The following is a 19110-nucleotide window of genomic DNA, read 5'->3' on the forward strand; positions in this document are numbered from 1 at the left end:
TAAAGCAGCATTACACCTGCATCCACTACCGGGGGGGGGTTGGCAAAAGATCCTGTCTCGTCTCCAAGGAATAGGTTCTACCTCATATGGCTCTTACCAACCTCTCTGTGCAACCAGTGAAAGCATCCAATCTGCATATCACGCACGAGGTTGGTGGAACAGAGAAAAGCCTTGTGAAAAAATTTCCACTTAAGGAGTTGACGGCTGTAACCACCGTCTCAGTTCTAATATATTTCACAAATCTGTGGTTATCGGATGGAGCATACTGGGTAGTAGCATGCTCCCTCAAGTTTGGTAACCTGGTTGGAGACTTTGGGGTGGGGGTGAGACTCCTTTCCAGGTGCTTCCGCTTGCACTTATTCTTCTAGGTCACCTTAGCAGGACTCGTCATATTGAAGGGAAGAATATACACTGGAAACTTGTATACAAAGTTCAAGGCTGTCGTACAAAAAGTGTATTGGCATACAGTGAGTTTTGCTGCATTTGTCCAACAAATTTACTTTTTTCACATATGCAGAACTTCCAGTTACAGTTCTTGCACTTCTGTTTTTTGGGACTCCATATCAGAACACCAATATCACTTGGATATCACCATTTCTACAATACTTCAAGATAAATGACACCTTGCATTCTCTACTCAGAGCAAAATTACTACAGAAAACTGACATCTGTGCCAGAACATCTTTATTTACACCACAGCATGTCGTTGTCTTTTACAAATGAGCATTCCTTTACATAGTACCATTTCCATGTTAAAGTACTCACTTTGCTTCACTAGCGGTTAGACGCCGCAGCAGTATTGGTGTCCCAAATGTCAGACCGTCCATGTCTTCTGTTGCAGTAGCATATACTTTCCCTGCTTTCACCAAAGCTGCACAGCTAGCTTCGGCTTCACATGGAGCCTGCAAAAAAAGAAAAAAAAGTTATGTACTCATCACAATGTTCCATACTTGTAGTTCATCACGCACTTCATTCTTACATATGACATCGGAGCCTATTCTTGGCTCAGACTCTGCCTATTTACAAGCTGGAAGTCTAAGTTGGCTCGTGGCTAGGTAGGTATCCCATGGTACAGCAGTACAATCCCCAGATCTTGCTTGCTGCTACCCAAGAGAGATAATAAATATATAAAGAAGCCACTACTAAAAGGTCTTAAAATATTTTTCTGTCTCCAGGTACTTCCAGGATGTGGATAGGAGGGTGGGTTCATAAGAATGAAGTGCGAGATGGACTACAAAGTTCTGTAGTCCTAGCTCGCCTTCATTCTTACATATGGGACAGCATCCCTAGCGCCTTATGCTTGGGTAGATCAAGGAAAAATACTCAGAGTACCGTGGAACCAAAAGATGCTCTAACCCTGGAGGTTAAATCCAATTTGTAATGAGTAATAAAATGAGGGGTAGCCCACGTTGCTGCTGCACAATTATCAAGTGGGACCCTGGCTTGAAAGGCTGCAGAGGTAGACAGATCTGGTAGAATGAGCATTGGTTTTAAAGGGTAAAGGTCTACCCTCAGAGTTGTAAACGTAAGCTATACAGCTAGAAATCCAATTAGAGTGTTACTTTGGAAACTGGTAAGCCTGACCTGGATTCAGAAAAGGAAATAATTGATCTGATTTCCTGACTTCCTTAGTTAAATGCAAACAAACGGAATTAAATGTCTATAGACATCCAGCTGATGAAATCTGTATTCAGCTGCGTTGGAATGATTAGGAAAGAACACCAGAAATTCTATGGATTGATTCAAGGTGGCATGGAAACAGACCTTTGGGACAAAAAGGAGGAGTAGTAGTACGAAGGGACACCCTGTGTTTGTGAAAAATCAGGTAAGGGGGTTTCACAGACAATACTTTGAATGGACACCCATCTGGTCAACGTGATAGCCACCAGAAACAAAGTCTTCCAAGACAGGAATTTCAAAGGGGATGAATGAGAAGGCTCAAAGGGTGGAGAAGTTAATTTAGATAATACAAAATTTAAATCCCATGAGGCAACAAGTTCTTGAAAGGGGGGGGGGTCTTAAGGTAGCACCTTTAAGGAAACTTTTGCACACAAATCTTGAAAGCCTAGATGAAAATTTGAAATTGCTGCCAATTGAATTGATAGTGGCAGCCACAGATCTCTGGTGAAAAAGCTCATACAGGAATTCCAAAACCACTGGGATGGAGGCAGTGCAAAGGTCAACATTCATTTTCTCCGACCAGATAGAGAATCTTCTCCATTTGCTGGAATAAAGTCTCCCGGTGGAAGGCTTATGAGAAGATGTAAGGATATGAGTCACGGAGGGTGAGAAGTCGTGAAGCCTGACTAGGGATGGAACTGGAGCAGCCACGCTGTCAAATTGAGGGTGTGTAAGGAGGGATGAAGCGAACCCGACATGCGAGTCAACAGGTGTGGAACTGGGTCCAGAAACAAAGGATAGTCCATAAGAGGCCCAAGGAAAGGGAACAAAACTGGACAAGGTCAGTAAGGAGCAATGAGAATCAGTTTGCTTCCTAGCCGTTTCGCTTTCTGAATAAGCGGAAAGGGAGGAAAAGCATAAAGGAGACCCAGGGGCCAATCGTGAACAAGTGAGTCTCTCAGTGACTCCCCCGGAGGGAGAAGTAGCTACTGCATTTGGCATTGATTGGGCTGGCAAAGAGATAGCAACAAGGCTGTCCCAATCTGCGGAAAATCTGTTCCGCTGTTTCCCGTTTCAGAGACCACTCGTGAGGCATCAGGATTGCCCGGCTGAGCTTGTCTGCTATCACGCTGGTTGTTCCCAGAATGTGCGTTGCCACCAGAAAACGCTGGGAAGATACCACTCATTTCCAAACTTGAATGGCCTCGACAGAGTGGGCAAGATCTGGTTCCGCCCTGTTTGTTGATTTACCATACTACTGACATGTAGTCTGATTGTATTGCATTAGTCCCCAGAGGCAGGTGGTCATGAAGTGCTTGCAACGACAGGAGCACTGCCCTCACCTCTAGAACGCTGATATACAGCTGAGCCTCGTGATCTTGCCATATGCCTTGGACAGTTCCTGTCTAGATAATGCCCCCCCCACCCAGAGAGGCATCCGTGGTCACAGTGGCAACTGGTTGGGGAGGAAAAAATGAAGTGCCCGTGGTTAACTGATTGGGTCGAGTCCCACCAAAGAAGGTCCTTGCAAGAGTCTGTCAGTAGAATGTGATGAGATAATGGCAGATGCTGAAGAGACTAGTGGGATGACAGGAGCCACTGAAGAATCCTCATGTGTAGTCTGGTTAGTGGCACTAGTGGAAGCCATGGTCCCTAGAAGCTGCAGAATAGTCCTGGCTTTGACCTTTTGTAAGGGAAGAATACGTTGAATTTGAAGAAAGTACAGCTGTGTACACTTACCATAAATGTAGATGTTAGAGTGTATTCACTGTTGCAGTCATTACACTTGGGTTATCCTGCTGGCAGGCTACCCGCAGTCGGCCTGAATTCCAAAGTCTTGGTCCGGCGTCGTTTGCTGTCGCCTCTTCCCAGACGTCAGTGTGCCAGGGGTATAAAAGATGCAGATGCAATTTTCTTCAGTTTTTCTTGCCCCAGATGTCAGGTGCCCCAAAAGTGTAGGCTAAAAAAACATTGCTTATAAAAGCATGCACTAAAACAAATATCTTCATCTACAAGCAAATACACCACATAGGTTGTATAGGATAGAGAAGTACAGATAAGTCCCAGCAAAGAAAGGGGGATGGTGGGTAACCTGGACTGCAACAGTGAATACACTCGAACATCTACATTTATGGTAAGTACATAACTGCACTATGTTCGTGTTTCACTGTTGCAGTCATTACACTTGGGTTGAATCCCAAAGCTGAGGTTGGGCGGCTGGGTCTAAATAGAATCAGGAGTGGCTATAAGGTCCTGCAAGACTGCAGTGGCAAAGCCTGCTCTGGATTTAGAGTAGAGGCAAGTGGTAGTGCTTAGTAAAAAAGTGTGCACTGAAGTCTAAGATGCAGCCTCCAAAATATTCTTTGTTGGCACTCCTCTAAGGAAGGCTGCGGAGGTGGCTGCTGCCCTGGTAGAATGTGGTCTAATGCCCTTAGGCACTGATTTACCATGTTGTGAATAGCAGAAACGAATGCAGTGTCCTACCCATTCTGAAATAGTCTGCTTTAAGATAAGCCTTTCCTTGTGATCCTGCAGCATATGCCACTAAAAGTTGCTCAGTCTTTCTGAAAGACTTAGTTTTGTCCAAGCAGAAGCGTAGCTGTCTGTGTATGTCTAAAGAATGCAGAAGTCTCTCCCCTTTATTCTGTGGGTTTGGGTAAAAAGTTGGGAAATGAATGGTTTAAGAGGCACACTGGACACTACCTTAGGCATAAATGTTGGGTTTGTCTTTAGAGAAAACCTGTCCGGATGGAAAATAATAAAATGGTTCCACAGCCATTAATGCCTGTAACTCAGACTTCTTGCTGAAATTATTGCTAGGAGCAGAGCGGTTTTCCATAATTTTATCTCAGCTGTATTGGCTAGCTCAAAAGGAGGCAGTGCGAGTTTTTCCAAGACAAAACTGAGGTGCCATGCAGGTATTGGTGCTCTCCTTGAAGTCTTATATTTTTTGGCCCCCCTGAGGAACTGCCTAAGCAATGGATATGAAAAAATAGGTGTGTCTGTATTGTAATGAGTTGAAATGGCAGAGGCATGGATCTTAATTTAAGGATAGACCTTTGTCCAGCATCAGTTAGATATTGTAAAATCTGAGGAATATTTGAACAAGCGTGTCAATTCCTTGTGCCTGGTTCCAAGCACAGAATCTCTTCCATTTTTCTGCATAAGATTTTCTGGTGCTGGGCCTCCTGGCCTCCAAAATAACATCCATAACCGCTTTAGAGAAAGGTGTACTCTGAATGGTTACAGTATCCGCCATGCAGCTAGATTTGAGTTCTGAGTTGGCTGTGCAGGATCTGATCATTTTTGTTGGCTCAGTAAATGAGGAATTTGAGGCAATGTTCAGGCTGGGCCTTGGGACAAGCTCCTTAGGATTGGGTAGCACTTGGCATGGCCAATCATTTGTGACTTCTCTTGTCTGACCTTTAGGAGTACCCTGGGGAGGAGAGGCAGTGGAGGAAAGGCATATACTGTAAGGTTGTTCCAGCTGAATGACAGAGCATCCACTTTACATACTTGTTTGTGATAAGTCCTTGTGCAGAATCTCTGAAGTTGGCAGTTGCGAGGGGAGGCAAAAAGATCTATGTCTGGGCGTCCCCATTTCTTTATGCTGAAGATTTGGGGATCTAGTTTCCATTTGTGAGGGTCCATGAGGTTTCTGCTTAGTCTGCCAGAGCATTTATTTTTCCTGTCAGGAATTGCGCTTGCAGGTGTACTTGGTAAGTCAATGCTGTGTTCCACAAAATCATGGCTTGTCTGCAGAGGGGGTAGGAATTGTGTGACCCCCCCCCCCGCTTGTTTATGTAATACACGACTGTGGTGTTGTCAGCCTATCAGCAGCTGTCCTAGATGAAGTAGGTCCTTGAAGGCTGTCAGGGCATTTTGTACAGCTAGAATCTCTGATGTGTAGATGCCTTTGGTTTGGGGGCCATGTGCCCTGAATACATTTTCCCGCCATGTGGGCCCCCCAGGCATAATCTGATGATTTTGTTAGTGTTTGCCTGGCTGTGGGTAAAGTGAATGACTGTCCCTTGTGGTGACAGGCCTGTGCCCACCATCGAAACTCCTGTTGCAGGCTGGGAATGAGTGAAATTAATGACTCCAGGCTGTGGCAATGTTGAGTCCAAACACTTTTTAGGTACTATTGTAGTTTCCTCATATGCAGTCTTTCATATGGAATTAGCAAAATGCATGAGGCCATGTAGCCCAGAGCCTGCAGAATTTTTCTTGCAGATAACTGGGTCTTTGTTGCCATGCTTTCGAAGTAAGAAGTCCGTTGCCTTTGTCTGGTGTGAGAAGCCATCTGGGCAGTTGTATTTAAGCTTGCACACAGGAATATTATCTCTTGAGGGTACTAGTTTATTTCTTTTCATTTACTGTGTACTCTAGGCAAATTAGTAATCTTTTTACAAATGCCAGATGCTTTAGTAGAATGTCTTTGGGCAGTCGTCCAAGTGGGGATATATTTGAATTCCTTTGTTTGCAAAATGCAATTACTGGTGCCAGGCATTTTGTAAATACCTTGGGCGCAGTAGATAAGCCAAAGAGCAGTGCAGAGAATTGGTAGTGCATTGAGCCAGTTATGAATCAGATATCTTCTGCAAGATTGTCGGATTGGGACATGCAGGTATGCCTGAGGTCCAAAGTTAAAAGCCAAGCCTTTTTGCCCAGCATGGGCAGAAGCTGCTGCAGAGTCAACATTTTGAATTTCGGAACGTCCAGAAAAGTATTTAAAATAGACAGGTCCAGAATCAGTCTCCTTGCTTTGTCCTTTCTTGGTACTAAGAAAAGTCTAGAGTAAAATCCTTGTCCCTGCTCTTGTTGTGGCACTCATGTCCAGGAGAGATGAAACTTTTGTGCCTCTGCCCATTGATTGTGTGACAGGTCTTGCATACCTTTTGCCTTTGGAAGGGTGTGAAAGTGGTACCTGTAGCCCTGAGAGACTATTTAAGACCCATTTGTCCTGGGTAATGTGCCAATTTTGTGAGAAAAATGCTAGCTTTACCCCTAAGGGTGCTGCCAAAAGATAAATGCTTGGCAGTGGCAGAGGGAAGTCATTGGGACAGTTTCCTATATGGCTGCGATTTGTCTTCTCCGGTTTCTAGGTAGAAGCACCCCACTGTTTGGGCCTGTATGAGCCCTGGGGCTGTTGTCTGCTCTAGGGCACCTGTATCTGTCTCTGTGGCCTGTCTGACACGGGAAAGGACCAATTTTTAGGCGGCCAGTTCCAGCTAAATCTGGGTGGCTGCACCTGTAAGAAATCCTTCACTGTCTGCATAGATTTAGCTTTATCCTCAATTTTCTTCAACACCTCTTCTGCCTTAACACCAAACAAAGTATCATGCTGTAATGGAGCATCTAAATTTTGCTTTAACATGATCAGAGTCTGCTCCTTTAACCAAGCATGCCTTCTACTGACAGAGCCTGTTACAGCAGCCCTGCAAGATGTCTCCAGTGAATCATAACCACAAGTACATTTTCCCACTTGCTCAGCTGCATGCAATAAATCCTGCAATTCCTTGTCCTCAGCACATTCAGAATTTGTCAACGTTTTCTGTTTTAACAGAGACATTAAATATTGCTGATATTTAAGTATATGAAACTGACAATTTAAAGCCCTTACAGCCAAGGTGGCAGTGTAAACTTTTTTCCCCCCATCTGTCCAGTGCCCTAGAATCTCTGAGGGGACAGGGTTTTTTGCAGTAGCAGCCTTGACCCCTTTGGGACCCTGTGAAATAGTTTCTGGGTCAGCAGCAAGGTTTTTATATAGAAATTTATGAGAATCTGGAACCCTGTAGTATCTGTCTGGCTTAAAAGGTGCAGGAGGTAGAGAGTCGGGAGACAGGCCGGACTCTGAAAATACATCTACAAGGTCTAGAGCAGGAGGAATAGCAAGAGAATCTGTCGCACTGACGTCAAGGAAGAAGCGACGACAACCGACGCCGGACCTAGACTTTGGAATTCGGCCGACCGAGGACCCAGGACCCACCTGACGGCAGGAGAACCCCATCTGTTATGACTGCAGCTGTATGCACGATGATCATCTTGTCCTTACTGATTCGTTTAATCTGCTGAGGTCCAAGATGGGCCTCCAGTCCCCTGTACGTTTTGGCACTAAAGAATCTTGAGTAAGTTTCGGATACTATTTGGTCTGTTGGGACAGTTTGGGATGACTGACAGCAACTTCTTGACCTCTACAGTTGCCTGATCCTGTGACTGGGTGTAACATCCGGGATCCTTCTGGGAACAAAAGGTGGAGAAAAGGGTATGACAACCTCTGGTAATTATCTGTACCCACTTGTTTTGAGTGATACCCAGCCAGGCTTCTGGATACAAAGAAATGCTACCTCCGACTGGTCCCAGAGAAGCACAGTCGGGCCCCACATCAGGAGTGCTGGTAAGGCCAGCCCCAAAAGGAATCATGACCTCCCTGGTTTTGCGGACCACCCCTACCTCTATGGCGATGTCTACCATTTCCTCCTCCTCTGCTGCCTCTGAAGGAGGAGTCACCCTGTGCATCCTGGAAAAACCTCTGGGACTTTGTGAACCACATTTTACCACCCCTTTGACCCTTAGGATATGGTCTAAAGGGAACAATAAAATGTACTCCCACAGCAGAGAGCATTTTTCCTTCTTGCTCACACCAGGCGAGTGTGTCCTTTACCTTGGATCCAAACAATGAGGAACTAAAGGGGGTGTTGTAAAGGTAGACTTGGAACGGTTCTGCAACATTACACAAACGCATCCAGGAATGACGCCTTAGGGAAATTCCTGAACCCGCCGCTCTACTCACTCCAATGGCTGCATATGAAATAAGCCGCATGGATGAGTTGACAATAGAGTTCAAGGTGGACAACTGGGCAGACACCTTGTCAGGGACTCACTCAGTATATGTACCTTGTAGAGAATCTCCTAATTCTTTAAGGAGATCCCTCTGAAGCCTTGTGAAGTGAGTAAGGTAGATCAGCGATCTAAGGGCAAATGCCACTGAAGAGACGATACGCTTCCAGTATCTGTCCATCATTCAAGACTCATTTGGCGGATAGACAGAAGTAGTCTGCTAGCTCCTCAGTGGCTGCCTCTACCACCATGGCATCTATGGGAACACCTTTAGACATAAAATCCTTTTCTGGGGGTGTAGATAGAAACTTATTCGGTCTCTTGGGGACAGACTCCACTGCATCAAGAGTATCCCACACCTTAACTAGCACCATCAGTTCGAAGGGTGGAGACACCAAAGAGGCTGAAGGTTGAGACCCGAAAGCCTTCAAGTACACTGCCTTGTCAGAAGGGGTGACAGTGGGCCAGCCACACCATTGATTTCCAGGATGTCTACAAAGGAGACAGAGGACAACTTGGGGGAACCCTTCTGACTCCTCAAGGTCCGACATCCTGCGAGTCTACATGCTTCCTCTTAAATGGCCTCTTCCGTGGGAGCTCCTTGGAAGGATATTCCGGGGAGGTCTCGAGTGGGGGGCACCGGCCGGTGGCTCCTGAGGCTGAGGATCTCTGCTGTCCACGGAGAGAGAAGGAGCTGAGACAGAAGTAGGTGCCTTAGGGGGAAGTGTGTCGGTAGCCCTGGTAGGAGCTGACGATCGGGACGGCATACTCATCTTGCATGCTGACCTCCCCAGCTCCAAGGAGACAGAAGATGCAGTCTGCGCCAAAGCCATTGGCTCCAAAATAGAGACTTTAGACCTGAACTCACCCTCGCCGAGAGGAAGACTGAACCAAAGAGGTTTGGTTCCAGGCATCCCTGTTGGGGCCAACCAGGGAGCTTAGTCCCCTAGACACCACGGACAGAACCGAGAGTGGAACTCTGCTCCAAAACATCCACAGGGGGAGCTGGAGCAGAGGGTTCCACCAGTGGTACCAAACACTCCAGTGCTGAAAGACCAGCATGGCTCGGAGGAGGAATGACCAGGGGCTTAACAGACTCAAGTGGCTCCGGAACAGACTGGTTCGGAGCCAACAATAATTTAGGTAAAGCAGATTACTTCAAAAGTCTCAGCACTACCCTCTCCACATCTTCAGATAAACTCCTGGAAGACCTGGAGGATAGAGTAGGAGAGCAGGATCTCTGCAGTATTGCAGACTTCAATATAGGAGAGACCGGTAGAGGATCCATAGATCAGCTCTGCAAGATACTGAGGTCGGCTCAGAGCTACTTGGGGCCGAACCTGTAACCACAGTACTACTCTCAGGCAACTAAGCTCTGTGGAGCCAATGAGACAGTGGACTTGTCTGATTTAATGAATTTAAGAGGTGGCTCAGACACCAGCCGGTGCAGGGGAGGGCCTCAGAGGACTTGAGACTTTTCCTTTAGATCCCCGAGATCTAGAAGAGGAGGAAGAGCTAGCCAAATCTTTCTCAAAGGAAGGTTTAAGACCACCTTTTAGGATGAGCTTATTTTTTCCCTTTCTTGCAACACCCTAGCACTGAAAGAGTGGCAAGTTTCCTCTAAATGGATGGCCCCCAAACAGTAAACAGTTACTGTGGCCATCTGTTATGGACTTGTGAGCATTTAATACATTTCTTAAAGCCAGATGGCTTTAGGTCCTTTCTTCACACACACACACACACACACACACACACACACACACACACACACACACACACACACACACACACACACACACACACACACACACACACACACACACACACACACACACACACACACACACACACACACACACACACACACTACTAGGTCCTCCAATTTAAAAAATGGGCCTAACCCTGCAGGAAAGAGAAAGACCACAAGGACTAGGTCCTCTAACAGAGGCCTAGCCTGGGCAGGAAAGGAAAAGTACAGTTTTGTACCTACCATAAAATGTAGATGTCCGATAGATATGCAACTGCAGTCCTGACATATGGGTTGTCCCGCCTCAGGCAGCCCTTCGGTCGGCCGAATTCCAAAGTCTGGGTCCGGCGTTGGCTGATATCGCCTCTTCCCTGACGTCAGAGCGGCTGGGGTATAAAAGCATCAGCAGACGCCATCTTCTTCAGTGATTCTTGCCCCAGATGCCAGGTGCCCTACAAGGAAGGCTAAATTTAGAGAATGGATAAATATTCCAGACGTGCACAACAGTAATAAACAGATAAACCATAACATATCCCTAGCTAATTTGAAAAAGGGGGAGTGGACCCTAAAAAGAGAATTACAGAGGGACCAAAGTGTGCGGTAAAGCGGTGTCGGCCTGGAGCGGTTGAATTACCACCTCCGAAGAGACAGATGCATTCGTGGTAGGCTTTAGCGCGCTGTCGGTGGAAGTCGCGGGCCACAAAAGTCGGTCCCGGTCCTTCCGTTTTTTGGAAATATGTGCTGTCGGTAGTTCCGACGGCATGATATAGGAGTAATTTCCCCAAAAGTCTTCAGCAAATTCTGCCCGGCGCCTAAGTGTGCGCTTATTGAAGCGAGCACAGGCAGAGACGTCGTGGTCTGGGCCGAGGCAGGGAAGGCAGTAAGAATGGAAGTACTTATGAGGTATTTGTTTACCACAAGACAAGCAATTAACTTTTGCAGTTTTATCTGACATCGGCTGAGGCAAAAACGCGTTCAACGGGTAATTTGGCTTTTGATGACTTTGGATCTGAAAACACAGCAGCTGGCCGACCAGCACTTGCGAACTGCTTCTGCTTCGGCACCACGCGGTAAGAAAGACTGAAGATGGCGCCGGCTGATGCTTTTATACCCCAGCCACTCTGACGCCGGAAGAGGCGACATCAGCCTCACTGACCCAGACTTTGAATCCGGCCGACCAAGGGCTGCCTGAGGCAGGACAACCCATATGTCAGGACTGCAGTTGCATTCTTGAAGGACATCTGAAAAACTAGGCCTTCTAAAAGTTACACTAAGCAGAGAAGTCACACTCAGCGAGATTCAAGTATAAGCTATCAAAATACTCAAGGAAACAGAACCTCATTCTGTTCATAACACTAACCAATGCTGCAAGCGGAATCCGCAAAAAACAAGACTAACACAGAGGAAATAAAACAGAACCTCGTTCTGTTAACGTTAACAATTTAGCAATTTAGCAAGTGGGAATCCACAAAAAACTTTGACTTGTGCCTAGAACACACAGTCTGAGTGCAAAAGGCACCTACAAATACTAAAACACAAAAACCAGCACACAGGATACCAATACTAGGAGGCCAATGTACCAAGTGATTGCACACAAATGGCACAATTATAAAGACTCAAACTATGCTAGAACTAAACCGTTTTGACTAAAAACAGTCAAAAAAAAAAACTTTGGATAAATTTTGAATAAATGCAAAACTTAGCCATAACCAAAGAGAAGCACAACCGAACTTGACGCGACAAACGAGATCTGGGGATTGTACTGGTGCACCATGGGATACCTACCTAGCCACAAGCCAACTAGAAGACTTCCAGCTTGTAAATAGGCAGAGTCGGAGCAGAGGATTGGCTCAGATCCCATATGCAAGAATGAAGGTGAGATAGGACTACTGAACATTACTTTGTCCTACAGCATCCAAAGCAGTGGCATTTGCACAAATGTCAAAGGATACAGACTTGCTACCATAGATGAAGGTAAATATGCACAGAGCATTTTTTTTTTGCTTTATGACCCTTAACTTCCTAAACTGGGAATACAGATACATTCAACTAAGCAAACAAAAAAACTTCAAAACTTAAAGTTGCTAGACTTCCATGTTCTCAAAATCATATATGTATACACCAACCCTAAGATGCCAGATTAAAGGCACAGATGTCATGCACATTGAGAAACAAATGGACAGCCGTAGGGGATGGCCAAATAACTAAAAACCTACAAGTGATCAGGTCACAAACTGAAAATGCAGTTCATCTTTGCCTTGCATAGCATTTTGTAACCGTTAACTAGCCACTTACAGAAGATCAGCAGCAGTACCTTGAAAACACATTTTGAAGGAAAAGGTCCTCTATATGCAGCTTCCAAACCAATTTGGACACAGTATATAATTACAGTATGTTGAATACAAAGGATTTTAATACAAAATCTATTACAGCTAACTGGAATGGTAAAGGAAACCGGAATGTTTAATATTAACTTTGTCATACTGTGTTTAAATTATGTGAAAGGAAGACCTGTACAACCCTACATTCATCTACATTCAAGTGTAAACAAGTTGACTGTTTTATTGAATGCTATCCCTTGGTTTGCAATTCCAAGATTTTCTACTGAAACAGTTACAAGTGCAGCATAAAGCTAACATTGCTTTTGGGTTACTTTGATGCTTACAAGTCCGTGGTCTTATTATGAAGGTGGGAAGTAAACAAATATGTTGCAAGCTGCTTCTAAAGACGAGACAGCAAAGGAATCAAGAACACAGCAATCTACTAAACTAAACTCTTGAGCAGCGAGTATGTAAAATAAAACAAGTCAGAAGACATTGAAGCATTGAATTTGTACGTGCAGGATCAGCCAATATAAACAAGTAGACAAGTTAGTGTACCTAGTGAAAAAGGAATTCAGTACATTATAAAAACATGCTTCAGAAATAGCCAGAGCTCAGCGAGTGGGCTTAGAATCAAAATGCAACTTAGACTCAAACTGCAATCAGAGAACAAACGAAGACTTAAAGGGTTATTGGTTTACTGCACCAAAGAGCAGCTGGCAAGCTCAGTGAAAGATGGCAGGCACTATTCGCTGGCTACTACTATCAAAGTGCTTAACAGCTCAGTATGTGAGAATTTCTACAAATAAACAATTGAGTCTTGAGAAATATGGGACTGAGCTTAGAAACATGGAAGACTACCAAATAAAAACAGAAGAGGACTTTTTGGAAATCTTTGAAATCCAGTGAGAAAAAATGAAAAAGGAGAATAATGTCAAGAACAAGGCAAGATGCGATCTTAAAGGCCAGAAGACACTATTCTTTTTGAAAAATTGGAAATCAGACTACATGGCAATGTTTAAGTTTAGTCATGACATATCAGACAACCAAAAACAATGGCAAACATTTCTCTATCCAGAATACCTGTTCAATGTGCACCTGTCAAAGTTATTTCTGCACAGTTGACATCAACTGTCCCACAACAGCACTGCTCCTAGTTTTCTGCCTTGCATTTAGCAAGGCTTTAGCTTAATACATAAGCATGATATAGCAATAGTTACTCCCCCCTCTCTAGTAGAGTTTCTAACTTGATCCCCTAGCCAACTCCATGCTACAACATAAGATTCTTTTTAGTGCATGTATCATTGCTTCTGGAAAGGTTGACAAATTTGAGTAGTAACCTTTGTGATTCTGGGGGATGGTACATTTAGTAGGGCCATTACATTTACTATGGCATTCACATTAGCATTTAGCTATACTGCATCGACAGTAAGAAATTGACCCATTTAAGGTCTGGCATTTAGCATCATTTAGTTTCACACCTTAAATCTGTGAAGCAGCTTCAGCAATTCAAGGCCGCACTTGCATGTCAGTAATTTGGACTAGAAATATCACACTTTCCAGTCCCTCAGTCATGTTAGTCAATGCACATTGAAATTTCTAAAATCTGTACCCAACCAAAGGGAATATTACATGTGCACAAATTAGAGCTTGCCTTGTCCAGCTTAAACTGCCAAAATCCCTGTTTACATCTGGCAGTGAAATCTTTGCACTGGGCATACTAGTACAAATTTCCTTTTAACAGTCTGTACAAAGTAATGCTCCTTCCGTTTATTGAGGTATTTCAAGTCTCAGTAAACTGCATCTTTATTTTGCTTTATTATGGTCCACTTCACTTCCTAAATCATCGCTGGCTTGAAAACATTACTCATCAGAAAAGTGATGCACTGTCCCTATAAATCCATGTCTTAAGGACTGCTAAGACAATTGTGCCTTTTTTCCAAGCCATTAGGGACCCAAAAGTCATTGATCTTTTGCGTCCCCATAAATCCAGTACTCCCACAGATACTGGAATCAAGGGTTTGTCTTCACAAACAGATAAACAAGGTAAGGTGGAGACAGGTTCAGTCTTCCTCACCTCTGGAATTAGACTACCACTCTCAATAACAGTTTAATACATTATCTTTTATGTACAACTGGATGGCTAGATGGGTAACAGATTCTCCCCTGACATGAGTGGCCTGGCCCTCAAAAGAGGAGGCTTGGTCTAAGGGTGTACACTGGCAAGGTGTAAATGATTCCAAGACTCAGTTGTTTAATTCCTATGATCCTACAGTCTTGTATCCTAGCCATTCCCTTCCATTGAAGCCCTCTTATGTAGACTATTGCTCATCATTTCCTTTAGCCATTTTCCAAACCCTGGACCTCCACTCCTTTAGACAGCCTGCTCCCCGAGGAATACTAATGGACGTACAGCTTTAAGGTGGAAATACCCCCTCCTCTCCTTTATTCTGTGGGTTTGGGTAAAAAGTTGGGAAATGAATGGTTTAAGAGGCACACTGGACACTACCTTAGGCATAAATGTTGGGTTTGTCTTTAGAAAACCTGTCGGATGGAAAATAATAAAATGGTTCCACAGCCATTAATGCCTGTAACTCAGACTTCTTGCTGAAATTATTGCTAGGAGCAGAAGCGGTTTCCATAATTTTATCTCAGCTGTATTGGCTAGCTCAAAAGGAGGCAGTGGCGAGTTTTTCCAAGACAAAACTGAGGTGCCATGCAGGTATTGGTGCTCTCCTTGAAGTCTTATATTTTTGGCCCCTGAGGAACTGCCTAAGCAATGGATATGAAAAAATAGGTGTGTCTGTATTGTAATGAGTTGAAATGGCAGAGGCATGGATCTTAATTTAAGGATAGACCTTTGTCCAGCATCAGTTAGATATTGTAAAATCTGAGGAATATTTGAACAAGCGTGTCAATTCCTTGTGCCTGGTTCCAAGCACAGAATCTCTTCCATTTTTCTGCATAAGATTTTCTGGTGCTGGGCCTCCTGGCCTCCAAAATAACATCCATAACAGCTTTAGAGAAAGGTGTACTCTGAATGGTTACAGTATCCGCCATGCAGCTAGATTTGAGTTCTGAGTTGGCTGTGCAGGATCTGATCATTTTGTTAGCTCAGTAAATGAGAATTTGAGGCAATGTTCAGGCTGGGCCTTGGGACAACCTCCTTAGGATTGGCTACCACTTGGCATCGCCAATCATTTGTGACTTCTCTTCTCTCACCTTTAGGAATTACCCTGGGAGGAGAGGCAGTGGAGGAAAGGCATATGCTGCAAGGTTGTTCCAGCTGAATGACAGAGCATCCACTTTACATACTTGTTTGTGATAAGTCCTTTTCCAGAATCTCTGAAGTTGGCAGTTGCGAGGAGGCAAAAGATCTATGTCTGGGCGTCCCCATTTCTTTATGCTGAAGATTTGGGGATCTAGTTTCCATTTGTGAGGGTCCATGAGGTTTCTGCTTAGTCTGCCAGAGCATTTATTTTCCTGTCAGGAATTGCGCTTGCAGGTGTACTTGGTAAGTCAATGCTGTGTTCCACAAAATCATGGCTTGTCTGCAGAGGTAGGAATGTGTATTTGTTTATGTAATACCGACTGTGGTGTTGTCCAGCCTATCAGCAGCTGTCCTAGATGAAGTAGGTCCTTGAAGGCTGTCAGGGCATTTTGTACAGCTAGAATCTCTGATGTGTAGATGCCTTTGGTTTGGGGGCCATGTGCCCTGAATACATTTTCCCGCCATGTGGGCCCCAGGCATAATCTGATGATTTTGAGTGTTTGCCTGGCTGTGGGTAAAGTGAATGACTGTCCCTTGTGGTGACAGGCCTGTGCCCTGTCGAAACTCCTGTTGCAGGCTGGGAATGAGTGAAATTAATGACTCCAGGCTGTGGCAATGTTGAGTCCAAACACTTTTTAGGTACTATTGTAGTTTCCTCATATGCAGTCTTTCATATGGAATTAGCAAAATGCATGAGGCCATGTAGCCCAGAGCCTGCAGAATTTTTCTTGCAGATAACTGGGTCTTTGTTGCCATGCTTCAGTAAGAAGTCCGTTGCCTTTGTCTGGTGTGAGAAGCCATCTGGGCAGTTGTATTTAAGCTTGCACACAGGAATATTATCTCTTGAGGGTACTAGTTTATTTCTTTTCATTTACTGTGTACTCTAGGCAAATTAGTAATCTTTTTACAAATGCCAGATGCTTTAGTAGAATGTCTTTGGGCAGTCGTCCAAGTGGGGATATATTTGAATTCCTTTGTTTGCAAAATGCAATTACTGGTGCCAGGCATTTTGTAAATACCTTCAAGGCAGTAGATAAGCCAAAGAGCAGTGCAGAGAATTGGTAGTGCATTGAGCCAGTTATGAATCAGATATCTTCTGCAAGATTGTCGGATTGGGACATGCAGGTATGCCTGAGGTCAAAGTTAAAAGCCAAGCCTTTTGCCCAGCATGGGCAGAAGCTGCTGCAGAGTCAACATTTTGAATTTCGGAACGTCCAGAAAAGTATTTAAAATAGACAGGTCCAGAATCAGTCTCCTTGCTTTGTCCTTTCTTGGTACTAGAAAAGTCTAGAGTAAAATCCTTGTCCCTGCTCTTGTTGTGGCACTCATGTCCAGGAGAGATGAAACTTTTGTGCCTCTGCCCATTGATTGTGTGACAGGTCTTGCATACCTTTTGCCTTTGGAAGGGTGTGAAAGTGGTACCTGTAGCCCTGAGAGACTATTTAAGACCCATTTGTCCTGGGTAATGTGCCAATTTTGTGAGAAAAATGCTAGCTTTACCCCTAAGGTGCTGCCAAAAGATAAATGCTTGGCAGTGGCAGAGGGAATCATTGGGACAGTTTCCTATATGGCTGCGATTTGTCTTCTCCGGTTTCTAGGTAGAAGCACCCCACTGTTTGGGCCTGTATGAGCCCTGGGGCTGTTGTCTGCTCTAGGGCACCTGTATCTGTCTCTGTGGCCTGTCTGACACGGGAAAGGACCAATTTTAGGTGGCCAGTTCCAGCTAAATCTGGGTGGCTGCACCTGTAAGAAATCCTTCACTGTCTGCATAGATTTAGCTTTATCCTCAATTTTCTTCAACACCTCTTCTGCCTTAACACCAAACAAAGTATCATGCTGTAATGGAGCATCTAAATTTTGCTTTAACATGATCAGAGTCTGCTCCTTTAACCAAGCATGCCTTCTACTGACAGAGCCTGTTACAGCAGCCCTGCAAGATGTCTCCAGTGAATCATAACCACAAGTACATTTTCCCACTTGCTCAGCTGCATGCAATAAATCCTGCAATTCCTTGTCCTCAGCACATTCAGAATTTGTCAACGTTTTCTGTTTTAACAGAGACATTAAATATTGCTGATATTTAAGTATATGAAACTGACAATTTAAAGCCCTTACAGCCAAGGTGCCAGTGTAAACTTTTCCCCCATCTGTCCAGTGCCCTAGAATCTCTGAGGGAACAGGGTTTTTTTGCAGTAGCAGCCTTGACCCCTTTGGGACCCTGTGAAATAGTTTCTGGGTCAGCCACATGTTTTTATACAGAAATTTATGAGAATCAGGAACCCTGTAGTATCCGTCTGGCTTAACAGGTGCAGGAGGTAGAGAGTCGGGAGACAGGCGGACTCTGAAAATACATCTACAAGGTCTAGAGCAGGAGGAATAGCAAGAGAATCTGTCGCACTGGCGTCAAGGAAGAAGCGGCGACAACCGAGCCGGACCTAGACTTTGAATTCGCCGACCGAGGACTCCAGGACCCACCTGGCGGCAGGAGAACCCCATCTGTTATGACTGCAGCTGTATGCACGATGATCATCTTGTCCTTACTGATTAGTTTAATCTGCTGAGGTCCAAGATGGGCCTCCAGTCCCTATGCGTTTGGCACTAAAGAATCTTGAGTAAGTTCGGATACTATTTGGTCTGTTGGGACAGTTTGGGATGACTGACAGCAACTTCTTGACCTCTACAGTTGCCTGATCCTGTGACTGGGTGTAACATCCGGGATCCTTCTGGGAACAAAAGGTGGAGAAAAGGATATGACAACCTCTGGTAATTATCTGTACCCACTTGTTTTGAGTGATACCCAGCCAGGCTTCTCGATACAAAGAAATGCTACCTCGACTGGTCCCAGAGAAGCACAGTCGGGCCCCACATCAGGAGTGCTGGTAAGGCCAGCCCCAAAAGGAATCATGACCTCCTGGTTTTCGGACCACCCCTACCTCTATGGCGATGTCTACCATTTCCTCCTCCTCTGCTGCCTCTGAAGGAGGAGTCACCTATGCATCCTGGAAAAACGGCTGGGACTTTGTGAACCACATTTTACCACCCCTTTGACCCTTAGGATATGGTCTAAAGGGAACAATAAAATGTACTCCCACAGCAGAGAGCATTTTTCCTTCTTGCTCACACCAGGCGAGTGTGTCCTTTACCTTGGATCCAAACAATGAGGAACTAAAGGGGGTGTTGTAAAGGTAGACTTGGAACGGTTCTGCAACATTACACAAACGCATCCAGGAATGACGCCTTAGGGAAATTCCTGAACCCGCCGCTCTACTCACTCCAATGGCTGCATATGAAATAAGCCGCATGGATGAGTT

The 19110-nt window shown here is 44.8% G+C and overlaps 1 protein-coding gene across 1 annotated transcript in view; it reads right to left on the minus strand.

The window, feature by feature from the left end:
* Positions 1-19110, minus strand: part of FEN1 (flap structure-specific endonuclease 1) — a 607423-nt gene that overhangs the window by 434827 nt on the left and 153486 nt on the right. The window contains exon 6 of the mRNA XM_044058601.1: positions 766-902. Within this exon, the coding sequence (XP_043914536.1) occupies positions 766-902 (137 nt within the window). The remainder of the gene's footprint in view (positions 1-765; positions 903-19110) is intronic.

The sequence above is a fragment of the Protopterus annectens genome, chromosome 16.part0 (genome assembly GCF_019279795.1).
Source record: "Protopterus annectens isolate FY-2018-M chromosome 16.part0, PAN1.0, whole genome shotgun sequence".
Lineage (NCBI taxonomy): Eukaryota > Metazoa > Chordata > Ceratodontiformes > Protopteridae > Protopterus > Protopterus annectens.